Source organism: Bactrocera tryoni, chromosome 2 (assembly GCF_016617805.1).
Source record: "Bactrocera tryoni isolate S06 chromosome 2, CSIRO_BtryS06_freeze2, whole genome shotgun sequence".
Classification (NCBI taxonomy): domain Eukaryota; kingdom Metazoa; phylum Arthropoda; class Insecta; order Diptera; family Tephritidae; genus Bactrocera; species Bactrocera tryoni.
The window spans coordinates 16,227,658-16,251,817 of record NC_052500.1 but is presented as its reverse complement, the minus strand read 5'-3'; the positions used below and the strand labels follow the sequence as shown (position 1 = coordinate 16,251,817).

Genomic DNA, 24,160 nt, shown 5'->3' with positions numbered 1-24,160 from the left:
TTATTAATAAACACCAAATCGATTTACCGCAACCAAATTATGAATTTGTTTTTTTGTTCATGCAAACACTTTTTCGGCATTACATACATACTTTTTGGCAAACGTTTTTCTAATCGTCCTTTTGCATTTGAGTTTGTATGGCATCGCTGTTTCCTCTAACTTTGTTTTGTAAATAAATCCTTTATTTCCCCCTTTGAAGCATTTGGTACGTTTTTTATATTGAACATTTGTACATATGTATGGTTGTTTCGTCTGCGTGCATTGATTTTTATTTGATTGTTCTTTTTTGTAAGTAGTTTGTGCTAATTCTGCTAGTTCTTTCGCTCTTCTTTCACACCTACCAAGCTCCCGTCCCGTTTTCCTGCGGCTTTCGGCTTTGGCATTTCAGCAATGAGGCAACAACTCATTGAGTTTTTGCTATTGAGGGCTCTTTATTTTTATGTATGAAAATACTTGAAACAGTGTTGCATTTTTATTAAAAAAATTGAAAGAATAATAAATAAAACCAAACGTTTATATAAGAAAAATATAAAATATATAATAAAAGTTTATAAAATATGAAATATTGCACTCAAATATACATCATTTTGAAGCTTAACCAAATCACCAAAAAAATGTTTTTCAAAACAAAAATTTTTTTGAGTAATAAATATAAAAAAACCGGAAAAAATTATTCAAGGAAAATTTTTAGCTTTATAGCTTACTAAAGCTATACACATATCAAAAAATAGTTTCAAATTTAAAAAACAAAAAATCAACAATTTTCAAAACAAAAATCAAAATTTTTTCAAAAAATTTCAAAATTTTTCAAAAAAAAATTTTTGAAGTAATAAATATAAAAAAATCTGAAAAAGGTATTCATGGACAATTAATTTAAAGAGATGCTTTAAAAATTTTTAAAGCGGTATTCTAGTCTAGAGGCTTGACCTTCAGGTAATTTTTGAAGGGTCGTAAGAAAGGCAGTAAATATTTTTACTATCCATTTTTTATGAGTTATTCATTGATATAGCAAGAAAAAAAATAAAAAAGTTAAAGGTTTAAAGATTTCTAGTTCAGAGACTTAACCTTCAGGTAATTTTCGAAAAAGGAAATTAATATGTATACTATCATTTTTTTAAGTTATTTATTGACATTACAAGAGCACGGGAAAAAATTAAAAAAAAAGTAAAATAATTTGAAAATTTTAAAAATTTTAAAAATTAGCAGCTGATGAAGTGGCAGCTGAAATTGGCACGTGACCTTATCCATGATTTTGGTATTCCGAGAAATCTGAAACCAAAAAAAAATAATCTAGAATAATGTCGCAATCCTGGTTATACGGAATAGTTAAAAACAATTTCACGAAAGGCGAATGCTGGTAAGAATTTTTTTTTTTTAACACTTCTTGTTTGACTGTTTCCAATTTTTTAAGAAAGATTAAAAATTTAAATTTGGGAATATGGATAGTTTCAGACATAGACAAGTCTATAAAGAAGACTCTCTAAAAATTTTATGCAAATCAGTTTAGTAAAAACTGCGAAATCGTGGATATAGTTTTTAAAAAGTCAGTTTCGAGAAAAACACTTTTCACGTGAATTCTTTTGCTCGATTAGTTCCGGGCAAACTAGCTTGGATGCTGGATTTTTGGTTTTGTTTCAAGACTAGAATACATCCTTTTTAAAAATAGGAAAAAGAAAAGCTGAAAATTGAATTTTTGGCAGACACTTTTACAAATTAAATTAAAATTTCGCACCATTTTTTTCAAATAGTTGTAATCGAAAAAGAAAATCCTTAGTCCAAGTCTTTAGGAATTTTTTATCAAAGACCTGTGTAAAATTTCATGAAGATCTCGAGAATTTCCGCCAACAGACTTCAAACACATAGTTTCGAGAAAAATGCGTTTAAAGTCGACGAACAAGTTCTCAGGACTGTATCTCCGAAACTATTACTCGGATCAACTTGAAAATTTTGCCAATATTCTACAGGTGTTATAAAATCTAATAAGATAATAAAATAATTCGATTTTTGAAAACCGTAAACCCATGAATCCCTTAATAACTTGAATATAGATAGAAATAGTTGCTTACATTTAGGCGCATATCAATTACGCCTTTTTTACAATATACACAGACCTAGTGGAAATTGGACCTAGTTAGTTAAAAGTTTATTTCTTAATAAAAAAAAATTATTGAAAGTTAAATATAGTCAAGAATATTTTGAATTTAATAAAAATATTCAACACTTTAGTTATTGAGTTTTAAATATTAAATAGAAAAAATTTACAAAGTAATGTACATATTAAAGAACATAAAAAAGTATTCAAGATAAAAAACAGATATGCTTTAAAAAATTGGTTAAAAATAAATAATTGCCTACAATTAGGCGCAAATTATTAATTGCTATTTATTATATGCAAAATCGGCTTTAGCTGGTAAAAATTTATTTTTTTAAATATAAGACAAAAGAAGTGCTTTAAAAAGTTGAGAAAAATTAAAAAAAATATCATAAAATTAGGCGCAAATTAATTACCGATTTTTATCATAAATACAGACTTAGTCAAAATTGAGTTTAGTTGGTAAAAATTTAATTTCTTAGTAAAAAAAAATAATTTAAAGCTTATTATTAAATAAAATGAAAAGTATTTGCTGCCTGATTAGCTAAGCCGGCCACTAAAAGTAGGAATCAAAACATATATTTGTTTTAATAGTATAATAATAATATAATTTTAAATAATAATAAATTTCTAACTATTTAATTGTTAGAAAATATGCTACAATTATAATCATTTTTATTGCTTTGCATAAGCCCTCTGCCGCTTAAAAGTAAGAAAATGCAACACTGTTTCAAGATTAGACTAGTAGAAAAAACCATCGTATATGAAAGATGAATTAATCCAAAGATATTCTTCTACTTTTTCTCTCTTTCACTTCCACTGCGCAAACTACTACAATACCTGCGCACATCCATATATATATATTACTATAAATATTCTACGGTATTTCTGGGGCTGCTTTAAACACTCCTGTTCCACTACTAATTGAAAACGCACCGATGAAACAAATTCATCCGCAACTCCCTTAACCAAAAAAACCGTTACAACCAAACAATGTTGTAATAATATACAGAATGGGTTTTATGCACTTACGCAAAGCGGAAACACAACAACTGCAACAACAACAGCAACAGCTGAACAATAACAATAGCAACAGCGCAATTGGAAATGTGGCAACAGGCAACAACACAACGGCGACGACTAGCAGCGGCTGTGCGCTGCCGCATCATCATCACCACCACCATCATCACGATGTCACCGCGCCTACGCTGAGCAGTCTCAATAAGCAAACGAAAACGTACAACAACACTTTGATTAGTTCGACATTGAATGTCGCCACAGCAGGCATGAATGAGAGCAAGATACCGGTGGTGCGCGCAAACGCGGCACTTATCGATGTGAGTGGCGCGCCGACGACAACGTCAGCCAGCAGTAGCGGCAGCGGTATAGGCTCATGCGCTACAATACCACCAACACGTGGCGGCGCCTCACGCGCGCCACATCATCACATGACATTGCGTGGGCGCTCGCGTATACGTTATAATCGCGCGGGCGCTGCCGCGGTTGGCGCGACTGTGGAGCCCCCTTGCACAACTGTAACAGCGCGTTACTACCGCGACGCGTCCGCAATACCGACAATTTCGAGCGCTACGACTACGGCGGCTTCCACGCCATTAGACGCTGGCGGCGGCGGCGGTGGTGGCACTGGTTGTAGTGGTGGTGGTGGTGGTGTCGGTGGCGCGCGTTCCGTTTCGGCAACGCTTGATCTAAATTCGAATCCATTGCAGGGCGGCGATGCGAGCGGCGTCAGTGCCTTTGCGCACAATAAAGTGACACAGTCGACTTCGCTACCAAAATCGCATATTTATTATCAGCGACATCACCATCATCATAGTCATGGCAGTAATGCCAATAAGCATAATATCAACTATATTAATAATAATAATAGCAACAACAACAACAATAATAATAATAATAACAATATTAATGTACAAATAAATGAAAATTTGCGTTCCACACCGCCTCTAGATACAAACCGGCTGAGTAGCAACAACAATTGCGGCGCTGGCAGCGGACGCGGCGGCAGTTACGATGCGATCAACACATCACCAGCCGCCGCCAACTCAACAACAACAGCTGCTGCGCGCGCCTCGCCCACTGGCATCCCGACGGGCATCACGAAACGCAACAAACGTTCGCTGAGCAGCACGCGCCTCGAAAAGGACAAATGCGATGAGTACAATACGAAACTGCTGCGCAAAACAGCTGGCAGCAATGGCAATGCGACAATGCAGAGTAACAGCAACAACACATGCGCAAGTGGGAGCAATAACGCCAACAACAACAATAACAACAACCAGCTAAGTGGTTGCGCCGGCGGTGGCAGTGGTGCTGCTGGCGCTGAGTTAAGTGCTGGTGGCAGCAACCGCACGGTGTCACATGTTGGCGGCTATCGCACGCGCAATCACTTAACCAACGCAGCGCCGGCGCCAACGTCCGCCAACAACACCATGCTCGAGTCATCCACTGCTTCGTCGGCGTCGTCGACTTCCACATCGGGCATACCGACACCGACGGCGTCCAACACGGCGCATGGCTTGTATTTGCAGCGCGGCAGTGGCGCGCGCTATGCTGCGGCGGCGGTGTTGGCGGTCGAGCGCGAGACAAAACTGAAGCTGCGCAAGAAAATCAGTTACTGAGTGCGGCGCAGGTGCTTTTAGTTGTTACGTCATTATTTAATTTATTTATGTATATATATATATAAAAATATTTATATAAAAAAAATATTTGTAAAAAAAAATTATTTATAAAAAAATATTTATATAAAAATTGTAATGTAAACGTACGTAAACATATACATATGCATATAAACTGTAGGTAAATGCATGCAACTAAATATGTGTGTGTGTGTAAATGATACCGCAAGCCAAGTGGTGGCTTATTTATAATGAGCAAGCTAAGTTCATATTGTCTAAACGCATCCTTTGTTAAATAATTTCAAATAATTTCTTAGACACTTTTATGTTAACGCACATAACTGTATCACTATGACTTGATAAACGTGCATGCTATGCGTTCGTGTCGACTTTTGTCGTTTTTGTAAATTATTTAGCACGAGATCTCTGTAACTCACCACTGTTTAGGTGAGTTAACAGTTGATGCCCGAAATATAAGAGTAGTGTGTAGCTGGTCTGCAGAGCTACAAGAGGTTTCATTCTCTCGAACTAGCTCTATCTCGCCGTCACTTGAACAATTGGCACACAATTTGGCGTTTGTTATTGTTTCTTTTGAGCAGAATCAAGAGAAATTAATGCACTCAAAGGAGGAGTAAATGAGAATTTTTCTTAATGCAATAAAAAATATGCAATATTTTATGTAATAAATTTTACTCATTTCCTTATGCATGTATTTTTTTTATTAATACATTATTATTAATTAAGAAATCAAAAATTTTATTAAGTTGAAAAGCAAGAAGGTATCAGTGAATATTTGCGAGATCATGTTAAAATATGTAGTTTTTTTCTGAATTCGCTTAAAGGGGTATTCTAGTCTAGAGGCATGAATTCATCATCATCAGGTAATTTTTGAAGTGTTTTAAAAGAAGGCAATTGATATTTTTACTAACCAATTTTCTATTAGTATTTATTAACAGTAAAATAATACAAGGAAAAATCAAAAAAATTAAAAAAACAATAAAAGAATTCAAAAATTAGCAGCTGATAAAGTGAGAGGTCCCATAAACTTGGCACGTGGCCATATCTAAGATTTCAACCCAGCAAACTGGCACAGAAAAAATATTAATATTGAATAATAAGAGTATCTGAAATTATAAAAAAATTTCAATTTTTTAACGAAATGGCGACTGCCTGAACAAAAAAACAATTTGTGTACAACTTCAAAATTTTTCAAAAATATTTCGAATATTTCTAAATTTAAATTTTTAAATTTTTTCGAATTTTTCAAAAATAGTAAAAACTTTAAATTTGTGGTTATGGCCAATTCCAGATATAGACAATTTCATTAAAAAGACTCTCCAAAAATTTCAGTTAAATCAGTGCAATCATGGGTATCTTTAAAGACAGTTCTGGGAAAAACGCATTCCGCAAAGTCTTTTGTTCGTTTATTTCCGGCCAAAACTGTTGGGACGCCGGGCCAGCAAAATAGCAAATCTCCGATAACAATTTGAATTTTAAAAAATCTTCTTGTAGCATGTTCTTGTATAATTAAAATTTGAAAATAAAAAAAAAAGTATGTGTTTTTTATTTCTAGACAAGAATACACCCTTAATAACTGGGAGCTGCGAGAGTCAACAATAACTTAGCAAGTTCTCAGTTCTTAGGCATTGTTATGAATATTTTCATAAATATTTTTAAACTATTATTTACAGTACATTAATGAAATTTTGTATTTAAGCAGATAGTGTTTTAGGAGTCCTAAAGGAACTTCAGCAGTAGACAATTTATGCGAAATTCGGTTTGAAACCTTCTATTATAAATATTTATTATTTATAAGAATAAAATTATTGTAAAATGCGTAACGATTTTATTTTTATTTAAAGAAATTAAATTTTAAAAATGTTTGACTGACTAAAAATTTAATTTATAATATTAAAACATCACATCATGAGCGCAATGAATATATTTCGTATTAAGAATCAAAAGTAATTTAATTCAATTGAATTTATGTTATGAGGAAGTGCAAATAATTGTTGATATTTAAACTGAATTCTTTTGCGGCTATAATCGCGTAAGCGATGTCTATGCCAATAAAGAAGAAGAAGATTCAAACTAAATAATGTGAGGTTATGAATTCTTAAATATTTGAATATTTTCTGAGTTTTTAAAATTGTTAATAGAGATTGTTATTGGTTTATGAAACTGAAATCATTTAAAGTTGCAGCATTTACTCAAATTGTTGTTATTGACATTTATATGTACATAGAAATAGGTATCTTATATTCAAATGTTTCATAAATAATATTTTTTAATAAAAAAATAAACTCACATACCATAATTTAGTATAAATATGCATGTTGAGAATTTTCTATCATAAAAATTTTATTAATTTTATTTACGTTTTAAAAAATCTGAAAAATCGAGCCTTTATTATTACTCTAGATATTCTCAGCTTCCCAAACGAAGTTCTGATCTGTCCAATTGAAGGATTTGGTTTTATGTTTTAAATGAAAGGAAGCAAATCAAGGAGCACAATTTTTATGGACAAAATCTTTGAATTTAAAAGTTTTGGACTCGGAATAAATAGAGAGATACTCGGAAACCCTTCCACACCGCATTTCAACACCCTCACTTAGGAGAAAGAATAATTTTGACGAGTTTCTCCTCAAAAACCGGCGATTTGCGTAACATTTTTAATTTTTTAAATTTATGTGTAAGACCAAATTTATTTTTTCTGTAATAAAAATATGCCCCATGCGATTCTGCGAATTTCTGCATTTTTATATTTTCTCTACGACCAGTAGTTTAGAAGTTATAAGCATTTTTGTATTCGGTGGCTGCTTGCTACATGCTCCTGGTCGCCTGGTAGAAATCTGAGATTTTGGCACCAAATTAAATGCAATTTTTCTGCAGCGACGGCGGATGCACCAAAAATTTGCGTGGGGCGTTGCATACGCAAAGGGGCCAAAATTGGAACCCGGAAGCGGGGCATATCACGGACCGGAAACCGGAACAGTGCAACGACCGGATATGGAATAACGGCACCACACTTCCGGTCTGAAACCAAACCGGAAGTCGACAACCGGAAACGGAAATGCGGGATCTAACCGGAAACGGGTGCCACTTCCGGTTTCTAATTTCCGGTGTAAAAATCAGGCCGGAAATACAATACCGTTATGTCATTTCCGTGACCACTGAATACCGTTATTCTGCTTCCTTCCGTGCTTATCCTGTTCGCAACTTCCGGTTGGAACTACATTTCCGGTCGAGAACTTCCGTTTCCGGTTGCCAACTTCCGGTTTGATTTCGGACCGGAAGTGTGGTACCGTTATTCCATTTCCGGTCGATACCCTGTTCCGGTTTCCGGTCCGTGATATGCCCCGCTTCCGGGTTCCAATTTTGGCCCCTTTGCGTATGCAACGCCCCACGCAAATTTTTGGTGCATCCCGCCGCCGCTGCAGAAAAATTGCATTTAATTTGGTGCCAAAATCTCAGATTTCTACCAGGCGACCAGGAGCATGTAGCAAGCAGCCACCGAATACAAAAATGCTTATAACTTCTAAACTAATGGTCGTAGAGAAAATATAAAAATGCAGAAATTCGCAGAATCGCTTGGGGCATATTTTTATTACAGAAAAAATAAATTTGGATTTACACAGAAATTTAAAAAATTAAAAATGTGTCCGAAATCGCCGGTTTTTGAGGAGAAAATCGTCAAAATTATTCTTTCTCCTAAGTGAGGGTGTTGAAATGCGGTGTGGAAGGATTTCCGAGTATCTCTCTATTTATTCCGAGTCCAAAACTTTAAAATTTGAACATTTTGTCCATAAACGATTAGTTTCTGATGATAATATCCAACTTTTTGTTTGATAATTCTTTTTGATAATTAGGCAGTCCAGATCTGATGGGATGGGATAGATGCCTTAAATATTTATTGTCCTATGTCAAATTGTATCGAATATGCACGGTCATTATTCATTAAAAAAATAACAATTGATTTATTTTAATAAATTAAAGAACTTTTTTAATTAGAAAATTTAAATAATATTTTATTTGATTAAAAAACATAAATAACTTTCTTTTATAAAAAAATATAAATAAAAAATATTTTTAAGTTTATTTAAAAATATACATACATTTTTTTATTCAAATAAAAAACGACAACCGCAATAGTTGAGGGAATATTGCGCAAAACAAAAAAACAGACACTTGCATGCGTACTGTTTGTAAAAAAAATTAGAATTTAGACTTGTGAAAAATAAATCTAATAATTAACTGAAAGTACCTAATGTCTAGAAAATATCTGAAACAAAAACATTTACATTTTGTAGTACTAATTATGTAAATATAAAAACAAAACAAAAAAAGTGAAAATATACACAATAAAAAATTATTGTTTAAATAAAATAAAATGAGATCTTAGAAATGTGCACATGTGGCGAACATGCTACATTAAAATACATAAATATATGTGCTTACACATATATGAACTTTTTACTATATTTGCAATATTTTGTAGTGCAATCACATTATATGTTAAATTAAGCGATATACATACATATGTACAAACTCGCGTTAAATATAAATTTTATGTTCAACCCTTTTATATACATACATACATATATACAGGCATACATGCCTATCATTCTGTGGATAATAATCACCTGTGCATTATTATCATTACTATTATCAACATATATACATATGTATATATGTACATATAAATATGTATATTCGAAGAATTATTAAGACCGTTTTTTGTAAACAGTTATTATACTTATTGAGTAGGTGGAAAAAGTCTTTTCGTATTTTGTCAATACATGTCGTTGGAGTCGTATATCTCCAGTGCTACCAATCACCAAAAAAGTTGAAGTTTGATTAGAAATACGAAAAGACTTTTTCGACTACCCAGTATTAACTACAATGATTTTAAATTATTATATTAAAATAGAAATCAGTCAACAAACATATACATACATATGTACAAGCTCATACATAAAAGTAACACCTGTCTTTAATATTCTATTATAATAAAAAATAAATCATTTCATAACAAAAAAAATAAATTAATTAAATTAAAACTTATTAGTGTAAGTAAGAAAAAATTTACATACATACATAGTGACATGAGCACATACAATACATAAATACCTTAGCTCATATGCATGCATATAGAATTAAAGATAATACATATGTACATTCATATAAATTGCCTTAAATTGTTGTACAAACTCACTAATAACATATTAGTCATAGCAAAGTGTAAGTAAACAAACGTTAATACATAGCATATATACATACATACATACTGACATGTAGTAAATATTGTAAAACAATTTTCTTATGTTTGTACAGTGTCGACAAAGTCATACAAAAATAATGTTTAAACTTATTATTATTATTATTTTCAATACATATTTCTTCCTTTGCCAATATGTTGTAAATTAATTTCGACTGCCTTCAATCAGCAAACTTTTATTGTGCTCTACACCTTAATGAAGTTTCAAAAAATAATATTTTTTAAACGTATTTTTATTTAAAATCCACAACTATTTGCTTATAAACCTTTCATTTAACATAAAAAACCAATATTTATAGCATATAACCAAAAACTAACAATTAAATGTATCGAGATCCAGTGCATATAAAACTTGTAAGCAAAAAAACAAAAAAAAAACAAAAATTAAAATATTATGAATAAAAATTTAAAAATACATATAATAGTACGTTTTATTAATATTTGGAAAGCAATAAAAACAAATTGAGTAAATTAGAAAACGATAAGTACAGATTTTGGCTATTTTTTAAAGAAGTGAGATACAAAAATAAATCATAAACAAGTCATGAGGTGACCTAAAGGAAGCCAGTTGACTCTATATAAGAAAAGCAGGCAACGTGCCTGGCCAGTGCTTGTGCGACGCTCACGCCGCGAAGTGATGTGAATTGAAAGTCACAAGTTGACTTCAACGGTAGCTGGCTGGCAGCTGATTCTATGTAAATAAAGCAGTCTCCGCGGCTGGCTAGTGCTGAGGGGACTCTAACGCTTTGACGTGATGTGATTTAAAAGTCATGAGGTGACCTTAGGGAAGCTGCCTACCAGCTGAGTCTATATAAATAAAGCAGACTTAGGCGACTCTTACGCCGCGAAGTGATGTGATTTGAATCAAAATCATTTATTTGAAGATTGTTTTACTTCCTTAGGCAATAACTGTCAAATTTTGTGAAGATATCTGATCAAATGAAAAGTTTTCAATAAAGGGTGCTCTAGCGCTAATTGTAAACAAAGGTGCTAGACTTGAACAAATGAAAATGAACGGCTTATTGACCTCACAAATGTAAACAAAGCGTCCATTGATCCAATAAAATGTAAACGAAAGAGTCAATGACCCTAACTTTAAACAAAAATTGTTGACCTGGTTAAATGCAAACGAAAATGTCATTTACCTCGTAAAATGTAAACAATAGCGTAATTTATCTCAAAAAATATAAACTTGTTTCGGTTAGAATGGTAATTATGTTGATACAAACTTTGACAGAAATTCTTGGTAGCACTTTTGGGTAATTTAATAGTACTTTAACCGATAGTTGGTTAGCAAAGAAACTTACAACAATCGATAGTTTTAAAACTTCTGATCGATTAACATGCGTTTCATACGTGTTCGTGATGGCAGCGTTTAGTGTTTTTATTTCTCTGGCGGCTTGAAGTGGCAGCCCCAACTTAGAGATGTAAGAATTCGCCATAAAAATATATATCAGCAGTGCTTAAAATAAATTTTTTACTAAATATCGTTTTGATATCGTTACTTCGATACAATTCTGGCAGCTCTAGCTCAATGACATCTGTTTACAGACGTATACAGTAATTTTTGTCAGCTTTGTGCATTTATTTATTTCATACAAAACTAATAATGTAAAGAAACTCAGTATTTTATTTAGAAAATACATATAGTCATTTGTCCTGCGAATCTCGCTATTTATAAATTACGACGCACTCAAAGGGAGTGCAACCGAACGAAAAACGAACCATTCAGGGACAAAGACAAGTGGCCAAAATGATCACTACAAATTTTGTGCGTTCTACCTGCAGCATTTCGCTGGTGTTTTTGGCATTTTGCATAGCCGACTCTGCCACCGATGAGGTAAGCATTGAAATTTCCTAATAAGTTATATTTATAATAATAAAATATAGAGCCGAAAGTTTTATACTTTGTTGGCATATGCTAGTTTTTGTTGTATGTGTGAAGAACTTCTATACGTGTGGGCATACATAGTTTTGTTAGGGTGGAGAATTATGCTGTTGCGCTATTGTGGCAGAACCGATTCTAACTAGTAAAGTAACAACAAGAGTAACGTCAGCACTTAGCATGGGGGAAAACTGCAGATTTGGATATTAGTTTTAGTTGGCTTGTTAATAGTAATGTAATTAGATGATGATTAGCCTGAGCTTGATGCGAATATTGGTTTTTAATACCCTAAACCTATGTATTAATAAGGTTGCCACGAAGTTTGTAACCAAAGGAAACTTAAAGGTTCTATCAAATATGTTTATAAATCATAAGCATGAGGAGTATGTATGTAAGTATATAAACTAAGAGAGCTGAATTGGACTAGCCATGTCGCTTTGTCTGTCTACACGCGATTTAGTCCTTGCGTTGTTCAGATATTGGTCCCAATTTTTGCACACGCCCGTTTCTTCCCAAGAATATACATTCCATGTAAACTGAACGTTCAAAATCAAGTTATTGTATGAAAACTTCTTTATAAGTGAACGGTATAGTTTCGGTGCAACTGATATTATTTTTTTTTTGTTTTACTTTAGTTTTGCTTGCTGATAAGAAATCGTAAAATTAATAAACAACTTTGTATGTTTACATACCTCATTACAAACTCTTTAAATGTGCTAAATTTTCAGAATCTCTCAATACAACGCTATTTGTCCTCAGATGACACAAGTTTAAGCACAAATAAGCGCATTCAACAGATTATGCAGGGCGGCTCAGCTGATATAAGTTGGCCACAACCACCTAAATTAAAAGCTGAGAAAATCGATGTGAAAGAAGAAATCGAGAAATTAAATACAAGTGAGTAACTTTAGTATACCATATAAATAAATATATCTGTATATACATATGTATATGTATATAAATTGTACTATTAACTTACTTGTAGCTTATGTGTATCAAAGTGCTTGGCCAGCTGATGAGCTAAAATTGGGTGCAGTGAGTGCGGTGAGTTTCGACAAGGAAGGAAATGTGGTTATATTTCATCGTGTAGATCGTCTTTGGGATGGCAATACGTTCAACAACCGCAATGTCTTTCAACAACGGAAAAAAGGACCCATACGCGCTAATACCGTATTGGCATTAGAACGTAAAAGTGGTCACGTCGTGTATGGCTGGGGCAAGGACTTGTAAGTTGCAGTAGATGTGATACAAATTAAATGTTATAATACAATTAATTTTAGATTCTATATGCCACATGGTTTGACCATCGATCATGAGGATAATGCTTGGGTAACCGATGTGGCGCTGCATCAAGTTTTCAAATTTGGTCCACGTGGCTCTAATGATAAACCGCTGCTGACTTTGGGTACTGCTTTTATACCCGGCGTAGGTGATTCGAAATTTTGCAAGCCCACTTCAGTTGCCGTACTCGAGAATGGCGATTTCTTCGTGGCAGATGGTTACTGCAATGCACGTATTTTGAAATATGATAAAGCTGGCAATAAAATCCTTTCATGGGGACAAAACTCATTCTCTGGTTAGTCACTACATACGTAAATAATTTATGTAACTATATAGTAACTAAAAAAAATCTATATGTAGGCATGTCCTTTGAGGTGGCGCCAAAGAACTACTTCGCCATTCCGCACGCGCTCACGCTTGTGCCCGAACAGCAATTAATTTGCGCAGCTGATCGCGAAAATGGTCGTGTACAGTGTTTCTACTGGACCAACGGTACATTCCATTCACAATATCATAGTCAAATTATAGGCGATCGCTTATTTAGCATGGATTATACGCCAGTGGAAGGTAAATTAACATTACAGCTTATAAAATATATAACTTCTGTCAATTTATTGCAAAATAATTAAGAACATGTAACGGCAATTGTTTACAGGCGGTCAACTTGTCGTTGTTAATGGACCGATCGGTGAATTGGGCATCAGGTCGCTACCTTACAACGAAGTACGCGGCTATGTGATCAATATGCGCACCAAACAGGTGATCTCAAAGTTTGGTCCTAATGATATGCAATTTTCAAACCCACATGATGTGGCCGTCACCAAGGATGGCAATGAAATTTATGTCGCCGAATTGAATCCGATGCGTGTACACAAATTTCTACATAAAACCGTGGCTAAATCGATGCCTCTGTCAGCTGCAAAAACAACTACGCTTAGCAAGAGCAACACATTGGGTCGCACCGGTCCCGAATATCATGTGGACGAAGTTTTGGTCAAATCTAACGTCACTAACACGAACAAGCCAGCACTAAGTGCAAACGCACAAGAAATGGAAGAGATCTCAACGCAGCCAACAACAAAAGCACACCATCCCGGTGGCACCGCCATACTGGTGGCTTCACTAATGTTGCTTTTTGCTTCGCTAACATTTATGCTGGCATTCATTATAGCTCGTCGACGCAAACGAGGTAACGAAACGTTGAGTGTTGGCCCACCTAGTGAATTGGTGTATCGCAAATTGGTCGCTTCCAGTCAAAACGTTTGTGATGAATGCCCTTGATGATACCATCTTGTGTTCTTACTTCCCTTAGTGTTTCCATTTTTTAATTATACTTATGTATGCTTTATATGTGTGTACATTTTTTATATTTTTATTCGTTGTATTTTCATTTGTACAACCTTTTATTTTGTATTTGTTTGTAATTAACTCTGGCAACTGTGCACTTGTTTGCAAAAATTATATTACTTTTTAAAAACTGCAACTTAGTGTTAGTGTATATTAGGCTGATCTGTCATTTCTTAAATTTTTTACTTTATGTACTAGTGTACTAAAATTGTAAGCTTGAATTATGACAGCTTTTAATTTTTTTTTAAAATTTTCTATTGGCTTTTACTATTTACACATCACCATCATGTACTTTTAGTGTGTATCCTTTATACAATTTATTGATAATAAAATTTTTTAAATGTATTCTGTAATTGTTTTTAATTTTTAAATTTTTATCTTAATTTGTTCTTTACTTTTAATTATTATTTTTTCGAAAATTTTTTATAGTAAAATTTTTAGCTCTTTAATTTTTTTGTATTCTTTTATTTATTAAACAATAAAATTGATTTTATTTGTTTTTTATTTTACTTTTAAATTTTTTTAATTAGTTGTCTTTCTTTTAGTTAATATTTTTTGTTTAATTTTTTTATTTTCATAACTTTTCTTAGTTTTTAAGTTTTTTATCTTTGTTTTAGTTTTTCCGTTTTTTTTTATTTTTTTTTTAATTTCTTTTGTTCTCTAAATCTTTTTTAGTTTTTTATTATATATTTTTTCTTTAAATTTGTAATTTTTTGTTTAAGTGTTATTCATTTTTTTAAGTTTTCTAATAATTATTTTCGTATTTTTTATCATTTTCTAATTTTGTTTTAGTTTTTCAAATTTTATTTTTTAGTTTTCTAAATGTTTTTAGTTTTTTTAATTTTATAATTGTTCTTTAATTTTTAACATTTTTTTAAGTCTTATTTGTTTTTTATAATTTTAAATTTTTTTAATTTTATTTACATCTTTGTTTTAATTTTTGTTTATTTTTTAAAGTTTTCTTATAATTATGTTTGTATTTTTTATTATGTTTTTTCTAATAGTATCTTTACTCTTGTTAGGTTTTATTTTATTTTTGAACTAAATATATTATTTTAGTTGTTTTTTTAGCAACTTAACTTGTTCAGTTTTTTTATTGTTTATTATAATTTTTTAATTTACTATTTTGTTTAGTTTTCTTAATTTTTTGTAGTTTTTTTTATTTATTAATTTTTTTATTTGCTTTTTATTATTTTAAATTTGTTTATTTTTAAGTTTTTTTTTAAATTAAAATTGTTTTATTTACTTTAATTAATTTTTTTTTTATTGTTTTCCTTAGTTTCTCTTTTTCAATTTTGTAATTTTATAGTTTTTCTTTAATTATGTAATTTTTTTTATTTTTTAAATTTTTCTTATAATTACCTATGTTGTTTGCATTTTTTTAATAGTATTTTTAATTTTTTGAAGTTTTTTATTTTAAATTTTTTTTTTACATTCCCTATTTTCTTAAATTTTTATTTTTTAATTTGTTTGTTTTTTTTTTTTAACTTGCAGTGCGTGTTACGTTGAATATTTGTTGTATTTGTGATTCGTTTCGCTGTTCGTGTAAGCTTCCGACTCTGTTTTCGTTTAATTGTTGCCTCTACTTGTAGGTTGTTTGCCATTTGGCGTGAAGAATCGTCGTCATGCCTGGGATTTTCCCTCAAAGCCGGAAGGTTTCAAACTGGGCGGCCTCCTGTTGGATCGTGGCAAGCGTGGTGGCTTTGAGAAGCTCGATCAAAATGCCAGCGACGAAGAGAACGAAGCGTCTACAAATATGTTGACTAGTGCGCCATTTGCTTAAGTACTTACATTATACATGAGTGTATACATGGCTGTATGTATGTATGTAAGTGTGTATAATGCGCATTAATGCCTACAAGCTTTATTGAAGAAATGAAGACTATCTGATTTCTTATGACGTCACTATATGGAATCTTATGACTCGGAGAGTATAAATTTTGTTTTGTTCGATTAGACTGCGTTCACACGAGGGCTGCTTTTGTCGCCCATCTTTAACAGTGAATTCACTTTTGATCATTTTGCGTTCACGCGAGCGACACGAGTCCGACATATTGAGTCGGATGGTTTTTCTCAAGTTCTTGTACGCTTCATGCACGCAATGCACGAAAATATTTTTTATTATCTAATTTGTATCCTTCAAATATTCATACATATTTACATATTACATCCAAAAAATAGAGAATAAAATTAAAATCTCCGAATATGTTCAATGTATGAATTCCGTAACAACGAACTATTACGAACAAGAACACAATGCGTACCAACCCAGCACAAGTGGTTCCATACCTATGATGGTCGGATCTCAGTAACCGGAACAGACCCGGGTTATTATCCGGTCCAGAACTGTCAACTCAGCACCATACCTCGAAATTAATGCAGGAATGCTTTCTGCCGCTATAAAACCCACAACAACACGAGCGGTTCCATTCTCACGATGGTCGAATCTTGGTAACCGGAACAAATCCGAATTTTTATCCGGTTCAGAACTATCGATTCGCCACTATACCTCGAAATTACTTCAGCAATGTTTTCCGTCGCTGCAACAAAAACAACATAACGATCGGTTCCATTCCCACGACGGTCGGATCTAAGTACCCGGAACAGTCACGGATTTTTATCTGGTTCAGAACTGTCAACACGGCACCATTCGTTGAAATTACTTCAGCAATGTCGTCCCCTCGCCTACAAAAAAAAACCGGCTTGTGCAACAAAAGCGTACTCGTGTGAACACATTCTTAGTGAACATTTATTAGAAGTGCTTGACGGCTGAGTGATACTTTATTTTAGAAATCAAACCTACATACAGATATTTCAGGTCTCCTCGAAGTCCTTGGGAACTTTCCGGATGCTTAACTGTTTTAGCATCAATTATCAGTTATGTTGTGCATATTATGTGTATACCATTTATAATGATTTAAAACAACTTAAGTTGACCAAGATTTTCATAAAAATCTAAGAGACTACCGGAAATTCCGACGGAAAGTTACCAGGGTTGATCTGGTCAAAAATCCTAAATTTGTTTGTATGAATGTCTGTATGTATTAAATTTTGTGTATTTGTGATTAAATATTTTTGATGTTTTTTAAAACATATTCTCGCATTTTTTAAGTATACTAAGTCAGAACTAACTGTGGCCAAATTTTATCTATTATCTAACTATTGTTGTACAAATTAAATGTATTTTAACTATTTATTAAGATATGAGTTATATTGTATATAATTATTTAACAAATATATTTGACGCTAAGTAAAAAATGGCGTAGTCTCGATTTTATTTGAATTTTTAGGTTAGGTAAATTAATTAAAAAATATTATTTTTTGTCCATATTACAGTTATATGCATATAAGTAAGCAAAAAGTAGAACCAACATGTTTAAAACACGCGCGTATCGAAGTCAAGTTTATGTTTGCCACAACAATTTAAGGCATTTTTGGTCAATAATATAAAAATGGCACATATAATAGAATAATCACAAGGAAGTCTATCAATTCATAAGCGCCAGCAGAGCTGCAGTCTGCTTCAAACAATTACAACCACAACCAGAGGCACAAATGCTATGTTTCTGCAGAATGGAGAGCAAGAAAAATAAAGAAACAACTTACATTAAAGATATGACGCATCCGGTCCAGCTGCCGGCAACTCACCTTGAACCACTGCATCATATGCACCATATGGCCGCCATGACCGCAAGCCAAGCACGCATTAGCCGCGCCCTTCACCGGCAAATTGCAGAGCTGGCAGAAGAGCACCGGACGCTTGCAGCTGGTGCATGAGGGCGTGCGCTTAATTTTATTGCAACCGGTGCACTCGGTAACGAACTCGACACCGTGTGGTTGGCTTTGTGAGAACATTGTATGCTTTAGTATCTGCAGGAGTAATGCAACATTAGAGAAAACGGTATTTAAAAATTAATAAAGGTTATATTACCAGCGAGCGTTTGGTCAGCAGTTGCCAACCGAACAGTATATCCGCATACACCTTCTTGAAGTGGTCGAATAACGGCATTTTGGTGCGTCTTATCAGCGAGCATGAATACGAGTCAGAGTTGCAATTTTTCGAGTCCACCCAGTCCAAAGAGTCTGACCAAGAATTGCTGCGCAATTGCTTCAAATGCACATTGACCGCGAGTGCCGAGTTGGATTTCGGATGTGAGGCTTGATAGTCGATAGGCAACACTGTGTGATACGGCGAAGTATTATTTAACTGTTGTAGTTTATTGGTGTGCTGGTAGCATTGCGTTGTGGTCAACATTAAATCGCCTAAATCGCCGGCTGTTGAGGAGCATTTGTGAAAGAGACACGCCAACATGACAGCCGTCTGCAAATCGCCGGCGCTGGCAAAATGCATAATCAATGCCTCGAGTAGAAATTTCTTAAAGGGGTCTTTGTAGAAGAGTGTCTCGTATTTGGTTTCGTTCGGTATATTCGGTTTGGCGATCAGTTCGGCGAGCGTCCATATCGGCACCAAGTCGTAACGACCATATGTTTCGCACACTTGTCGATTGCGACGGCATGTGGCGCGCAAATTGCGCTTGTCCAGTGAGAATTCTTTGGCCATTTCACAGCTGATGTTCAGCAGCTTGCAGGCTTCGTAAATATGCACGATGGGCGTGGCATTGGTTTGCTTTTGCATCGAACGATTTTTCGTATGTTTCGCACTCATGCGATCTTGCAGATAAAAGGAGGCATTTGAATCGCGATGCGTATTAAAGACATTACCCAAGAGTACGCCACCGCTAATGGCGGAAAATGTGCGCGGTGTTGTGTTCTGATGACGCAGGGTTAAGCGTTTAACGTTTGGCGCTTGCGCGAAGGTGACCAAAAGGCCGGTGGTGTTGAAGTTCACACCCGATGTGCGTGGATATGGTATGCAGGCGTCGTGTAGCGCACCACTTAGTGCGCCCTCCAAGCGTGGCGACTGTAGGCGTAGTTGTGATTTGTCGGTGACACCGCCCACAGACTGTTTTCGCAAAAATGCGATAGAATAAATGCAATAAGGTTTTTAAATATTTTAAAAATACAGCGCTGGGTCGACTACACCTACCTTTTTCATGGCACCCACCAATGCGCGCAGGCATTGCTCGACACAGGTGCGCGATTTTTTAACGCGTTGCAAAGCGTTCGTTCTGAGTGTCTTCAGCAGCACGGCCGACAGTTGTTCATGCAGTGTGGTGCCTTCGCAAAAGGAGAATTCGGGTCCAATATTCGGACTCGGATACTCAGTCGGAAAAACTGTCTGTAAGGAAAGAAAATAGAAACAAGTAGGGAAAAGCTAAGTTCGGATGTAATGGAACATTTTATGCTCTAGCAACTTGCAAGGGTTAAACTATGACCTCTTTTGTTTACGTTTTTACTAGGTCAATGACCCCTTTGTTTACATTGTATGAGGTCCAAGGGCTCTTTGTTTACATTTAGCCAAGTCCAGACCTTTGTTTACATTTACCCAAGTCAACAACCTTTGTTTACATTTGGAGTCGGTGACCTTTTTTTACAACTTATGAGGTCAACGACCTATTTGTTTACATTTTATGAGGTTTGCATTTTGCTGAGGTCAATGACCCATATGTGTATAATTAGCCAATTCCACAACCTTTATTTTCATTTACCAACCATTTTTTTACATTTTTTGTTTACAATTTTGGGGTTATTGACCCATTTGACATTTTATGTGGTCAATAACCATTTTGTTTACGTTTTTCAAAGGTCAATGACCCTTTTGTTAATATTTAGCCAAGTACAAAACCTTTGTTTACCGAGTTCAATGACATCTTTGTTTACATTTTCTAAGGTCAATGAACCTTTTCTTTATACCAGTCCCTGTGTAGACAATTTTTTTATTGGACAAGATTTCTCGATATCTCGGTATGTATATAATCCTATATCGATAAGTTTTAGGTGATACAAACAACACTTAAGTGAAAAATACGGTTATTATAGACTATACATGTCGCAAGAGTATAATAAAAACAAAAACTATGTAAATATGTTTAAAGTTTGCCAAGAAGAGACTAACCTGCAACACCACCACGTGTCCACCAGCTGAGATCTTGAAGACTGCAAAACGTTTAATCGCATCTAATAGGTCAACCTCTACATGTGGCATATTCCTGTTTAGTAGCGAGAACTCATGATGCAGCGAGCATGTCGGCTGATCCGTAAGTGAACGTGCTATGTGTGTCTCCTCTTTACGCATTGGCGGCGGAGGCGAGCGCGATAACGTCGGTATTGTTAGACTGTCAGAGCTTTCTGAAGGCAATGACGCGGCACCAGCACGCGTCAAACTCAAAGTCGGCTGATACAAAGATGATGAGTGTATCGGTTGGAATTTAGTTGGAGTGTCGGCAAAAGAGTCAGGTGTATCGCACACTTCGTTGCTATCGAAATCGGGTTCGCAGAGTTTCAGCATCATATCGTCAATCTTCCACACGCGTAAACTACGATCACGTGACCATGTAACTAGTTCCTAAAATTAATAATAAATACAAACAATACGAGTATTTTAAATATTTGTAAAGCACTGTGACTTACAATCTCGGATGTGTTTTCACGATTTGGACGCCATTCAAAGTCTAATATTACATCAGTATGCCCAACAAAGGAGCAGACAGGATCCGTTTGTTTGTTATTACTCCATAACAGTAAACTGTTCTCACCGCGTCCCATAGCGGGCACAACAATGCTAACCAAACCGTTGCCTATAGGCTACAAGTAAATATGATCCCAAATATTATTAATAATATATGCAAATAATTAATTTAAAAAAATATATTAAAAATTTTTTTAAAAATACATTAAAAATTTGAAAAATATATAAAAAAAAAAAAATATTAATTAAAAATAAATGAATATTTATAAACAAAAATTAACCTCACTTACGGTATAACGAGCTCGCCACACAGGCGATGACATTGTTATAATTTTCTCTGCACGCCGTGGATTATTTACATCGAAGTACTTTACTGTGCCATCTTGACTAGCGGTAGCTAAGCAAGTTTCACGCAAATGACTCCAATTGATGCCATGCACTCTATAAGCAAAATTATTTAATATTATTTTAATATAATGTTTTTATTTCGTCAAAATACCTGTTCAAATGCGCTGTGATATAGTGTACAGGACACGAACCCTTACGCATATCCCATATGCGAAGATCGCCGTCATGTGCCGCCGCTAATAGATGACCCGAAACACGATTGAAACCAACTTGTGTTGCGCCAGCTGCAATTAAATTAAAGATTTTGATATAAACTGAAGACATAAAAAGTATTTTTTAAAACATTATACTTACACATGCAAACTGCACTCAAGGACAGTGTTGGCTTGCGGGGATCACGCAAATCCCAAATGTGTGAAAATGTATCAATTGAACAGCTGACCAGTAGGTTGCTATTTTTGCTATGCCAATCAATATCGGTAACCATGCGTGTGTGACCACGCAATGAATGATAATGCTGCATGTCTGCAGCACCCCATGTAACAACATCAATGTGTTCGCTGGTCTAACAAAGCAATACAAATAATAATAATGATAAAACATCATTTCCTCATTGTCAATTCACTAATTATTAGAACTCACTGCGATCGCACAATATTCCTGCCGATTTGGTAGTGTTGCGAATTCAGCTGCGGATACTTCATATTTAGAATTTCTTTGGAATTCTCGTAGTGTACCATCATCCTGGCCGAGACGTTGCAATGCCAAGTGGCGTCGACCAGCCAACAAAACCCACTGGCCTGTATAGTCGACAGACATTGCAGTAGCCTGCAGTTCCCGGTGTTCATAACACTTGTTGCTCTGCTGGATAATATGTGCATTTTCACGCTCGCGGCCACGGATACTGTTGCCACCAGCCGCTGCAGATTCCGAAGTTGGTGACATATTTTTGTTGTAGGAAATATGCTATTAACTTTAAACGGCAACAAATAGTGATCCTTAAAGTGTTAAAGTACAAAAAAAATACAGGCTAAGAAGGCTACGCGTATTACATTATAGTTAAGAACGAAATAGTCACAAATATTGTAAAGTTATGTTTGTACACATCTATAGGTATTGCAACGCTTTATTGTAATTAAATACAATTAAAACATTTTCAAAATTGTCAAAATCATCTAACTAGACAACCAAACACAATAGAAAAATTAATTTGTTTACTGTTATCAGCGTTAAACTATAGATGAGAGAATCTTATCAATTTCAGCGATATAATAAATGTATCGATACTTAAAATTTCACTGATAAATCCTCTTTACGGAATTCTTGTAGCAAATGACCGGCACTAATTCAAAATAGTTGGCAACTCGAAATGCACGTGTAGTAGGTGATGGTTGTTTACATATTCATTGATCATAATTTATCTTATTTACAAAATGTTTAAGTTCGACTTTAATGTTGAAGCAGATAGCAACAATCCGTTCTGTTATGAAAATATTGCGAACGAAAAGGAAGTAATAAACACGTCAAGGTAAAAAAAACATTATTTTCACATTGTGAAATATGTTAACATTATTCTTCCAGCAAGACTGATAAAACAGAATGGTATAAATCGGAAAAAGTTGCAATTGGTGTGGATATATTGGATAACCTAGATGTTTATAAGTTGAATGCCACCATTTTGAACATAGCTGATGTTCCAATTCACCATATCGTCACAGGATTTCTGATTGAACATATAACATGTAATGACAGTGATAATAAGGACATCGCTAAAGCCGAACAAACCCATTCTGATCTCATACCAGGTGTTTATGAAGGTATTTAGAATATTAAAAATGTACTGTATGCGATTATAATGCGTGTTAACTTGACAGGCGGTGCAAAAATTTGGGAGTGTACCGGTGACCTGCTTCAATATTTAGCTAAAACTATCAAACCGCAAAATTGGCATGGAAGACGTGTGTTAGATCTGGGCTGTGGCGCTGGTTTACTGGGTATTTACGCATATATATGTGGCGCGTTAGTGCACTTTCAGGATTATGTAAGTCGCGTTGAGCAAACATATCATTACATATATACACATACCTATATATAGTAGTTTAAAAAAATTAATTTTCAAATTCCTCTTTAGAATAAAGATGTACTAACACAAATTACAATACCAAATGTTATGTTAAATGTGAAAACCCCGTCAAAATCTGTGGATGATGGGTCTGCTGCTGCAGAAACAGAAATAGAGGAGAATTTTGACATTGAATCACTGGAAGAAAATCTACAATTTTATTCCGGCGATTGGTGGGAGTACGTGGAACTGACGACAAAAAATGACGAAGACAAGACAAATAAGTTTGATTATATTCTTACTTCAGAGACTATATACAATCCGCAAAATCAACAAAAATTATTAGATACATTCTATGCAAAATTAAATACCAACGGCGTTGTGTTAGTAGCAGCAAAAACCTATTATTTCGGTGTTGGTGGTGGGCTACGGCAATTCGAAGAACTGATAACTTCTGATAAGCGTTTTCAATTTAAAGTGGTCTGGTCAAGTGTGGACGGAGTAAAACGAGAAATATTAGAATTAAGTTTAAAGTAATTGTTGGATTAAAAAATAAAAAATTCCAGAAAATCGATTGTTTTGTTGTCTAGAATTATAAGCGTGTTGAGGCCTTGTAAATACATATATTGAAAATATAATATC

At 34.2% G+C, this 24,160-nt stretch overlaps 4 protein-coding genes across 4 annotated transcripts in view; 3 read left to right on the top strand and 1 right to left on the bottom strand.

The window, feature by feature from the left end:
- Positions 1-8,718, top strand: part of LOC120767337 (mucin-19) — a 33,252-nt gene extending 24,534 nt beyond the window's left edge. The window contains exons 8-9 of the mRNA XM_040093281.1: positions 3,105-4,742; positions 7,150-8,718. Coding sequence (XP_039949215.1) covers positions 3,105-4,731 — 1,627 coding nt within the window. The 3' untranslated portion in view covers positions 4,732-4,742; positions 7,150-8,718. The remainder of the gene's footprint in view (positions 1-3,104; positions 4,743-7,149) is intronic.
- A 2,812-nt stretch (positions 8,719-11,530) lies between these two features.
- LOC120767322 (peptidyl-alpha-hydroxyglycine alpha-amidating lyase 1) lies at positions 11,531-17,759 on the top strand. The gene is made up of 7 exons (XM_040093256.1): positions 11,531-11,846; positions 12,620-12,788; positions 12,877-13,117; positions 13,172-13,467; positions 13,533-13,739; positions 13,828-14,361; positions 16,112-17,759. The coding sequence occupies exons 1-7, from the start codon at positions 11,760-11,762 to the stop codon at positions 16,300-16,302; spliced, it is 1,725 nt and encodes a 574-aa protein (XP_039949190.1). The 5' UTR covers positions 11,531-11,759; the 3' UTR covers positions 16,303-17,759.
- An 88-nt stretch (positions 17,760-17,847) lies between these two features.
- Positions 17,848-22,653, bottom strand: LOC120767321 (GATOR complex protein Wdr59). The gene is made up of 10 exons (XM_040093255.1): positions 22,099-22,653; positions 21,811-22,021; positions 21,608-21,740; positions 21,399-21,549; positions 21,051-21,224; positions 20,536-20,985; positions 19,567-19,758; positions 18,451-19,482; positions 18,168-18,389; positions 17,848-18,085 (listed from the first exon to the last, which is right to left on the bottom strand). Exons 1-10 carry the CDS (start codon positions 22,399-22,401, stop codon positions 18,008-18,010), a joined length of 2,946 nt encoding a protein of 981 aa, XP_039949189.1. The 5' UTR covers positions 22,402-22,653; the 3' UTR covers positions 17,848-18,007.
- A 174-nt stretch (positions 22,654-22,827) lies between these two features.
- On the top strand, positions 22,828-24,153 carry LOC120768921 (histidine protein methyltransferase 1 homolog). The gene is made up of 4 exons (XM_040095696.1): positions 22,828-22,984; positions 23,038-23,273; positions 23,331-23,497; positions 23,588-24,153. Exons 1-4 carry the CDS (start codon positions 22,890-22,892, stop codon positions 24,053-24,055), a joined length of 966 nt encoding a protein of 321 aa, XP_039951630.1. The 5' UTR covers positions 22,828-22,889; the 3' UTR covers positions 24,056-24,153.
- Positions 24,154-24,160: the final 7 nt, after the last annotated feature.

Coding starts and splice junctions, on each gene's coding strand:
- LOC120767322 (XM_040093256.1), top strand. CDS start 11,760: ATGATCACTACAAATTTTGTGCGTTCTACCTGCAGCATTTCGCTGGTG. Junction 11,847..12,619: donor CCGACTCTGCCACCGATGAG/GTAAGCATTGAA, acceptor CTAAATTTTCAG/AATCTCTCAATACAACGCTA. Junction 13,740..13,827: donor GGATTATACGCCAGTGGAAG/GTAAATTAACAT, acceptor AATTGTTTACAG/GCGGTCAACTTGTCGTTGTT.
- LOC120768921 (XM_040095696.1), top strand. CDS start 22,890: ATGTTTAAGTTCGACTTTAATGTTGAAGCAGATAGCAACAATCCGTTC. Junction 22,985..23,037: donor GAAGTAATAAACACGTCAAG/GTAAAAAAAACA, acceptor TTATTCTTCCAG/CAAGACTGATAAAACAGAAT. Junction 23,498..23,587: donor TAGTGCACTTTCAGGATTAT/GTAAGTCGCGTT, acceptor ATTCCTCTTTAG/AATAAAGATGTACTAACACA.
- LOC120767321 (XM_040093255.1), bottom strand. CDS start 22,401: ATGTCACCAACTTCGGAATCTGCAGCGGCTGGTGGCAACAGTATCCGT. Junction 20,986..21,050: donor GTGAAAACACATCCGAGATT/GTAAGTCACAGT, acceptor TATTAATTTTAG/GAACTAGTTACATGGTCACG. Junction 19,483..19,566: donor TGGTGGGTGCCATGAAAAAG/GTAGGTGTAGTC, acceptor TTGCGAAAACAG/TCTGTGGGCGGTGTCACCGA.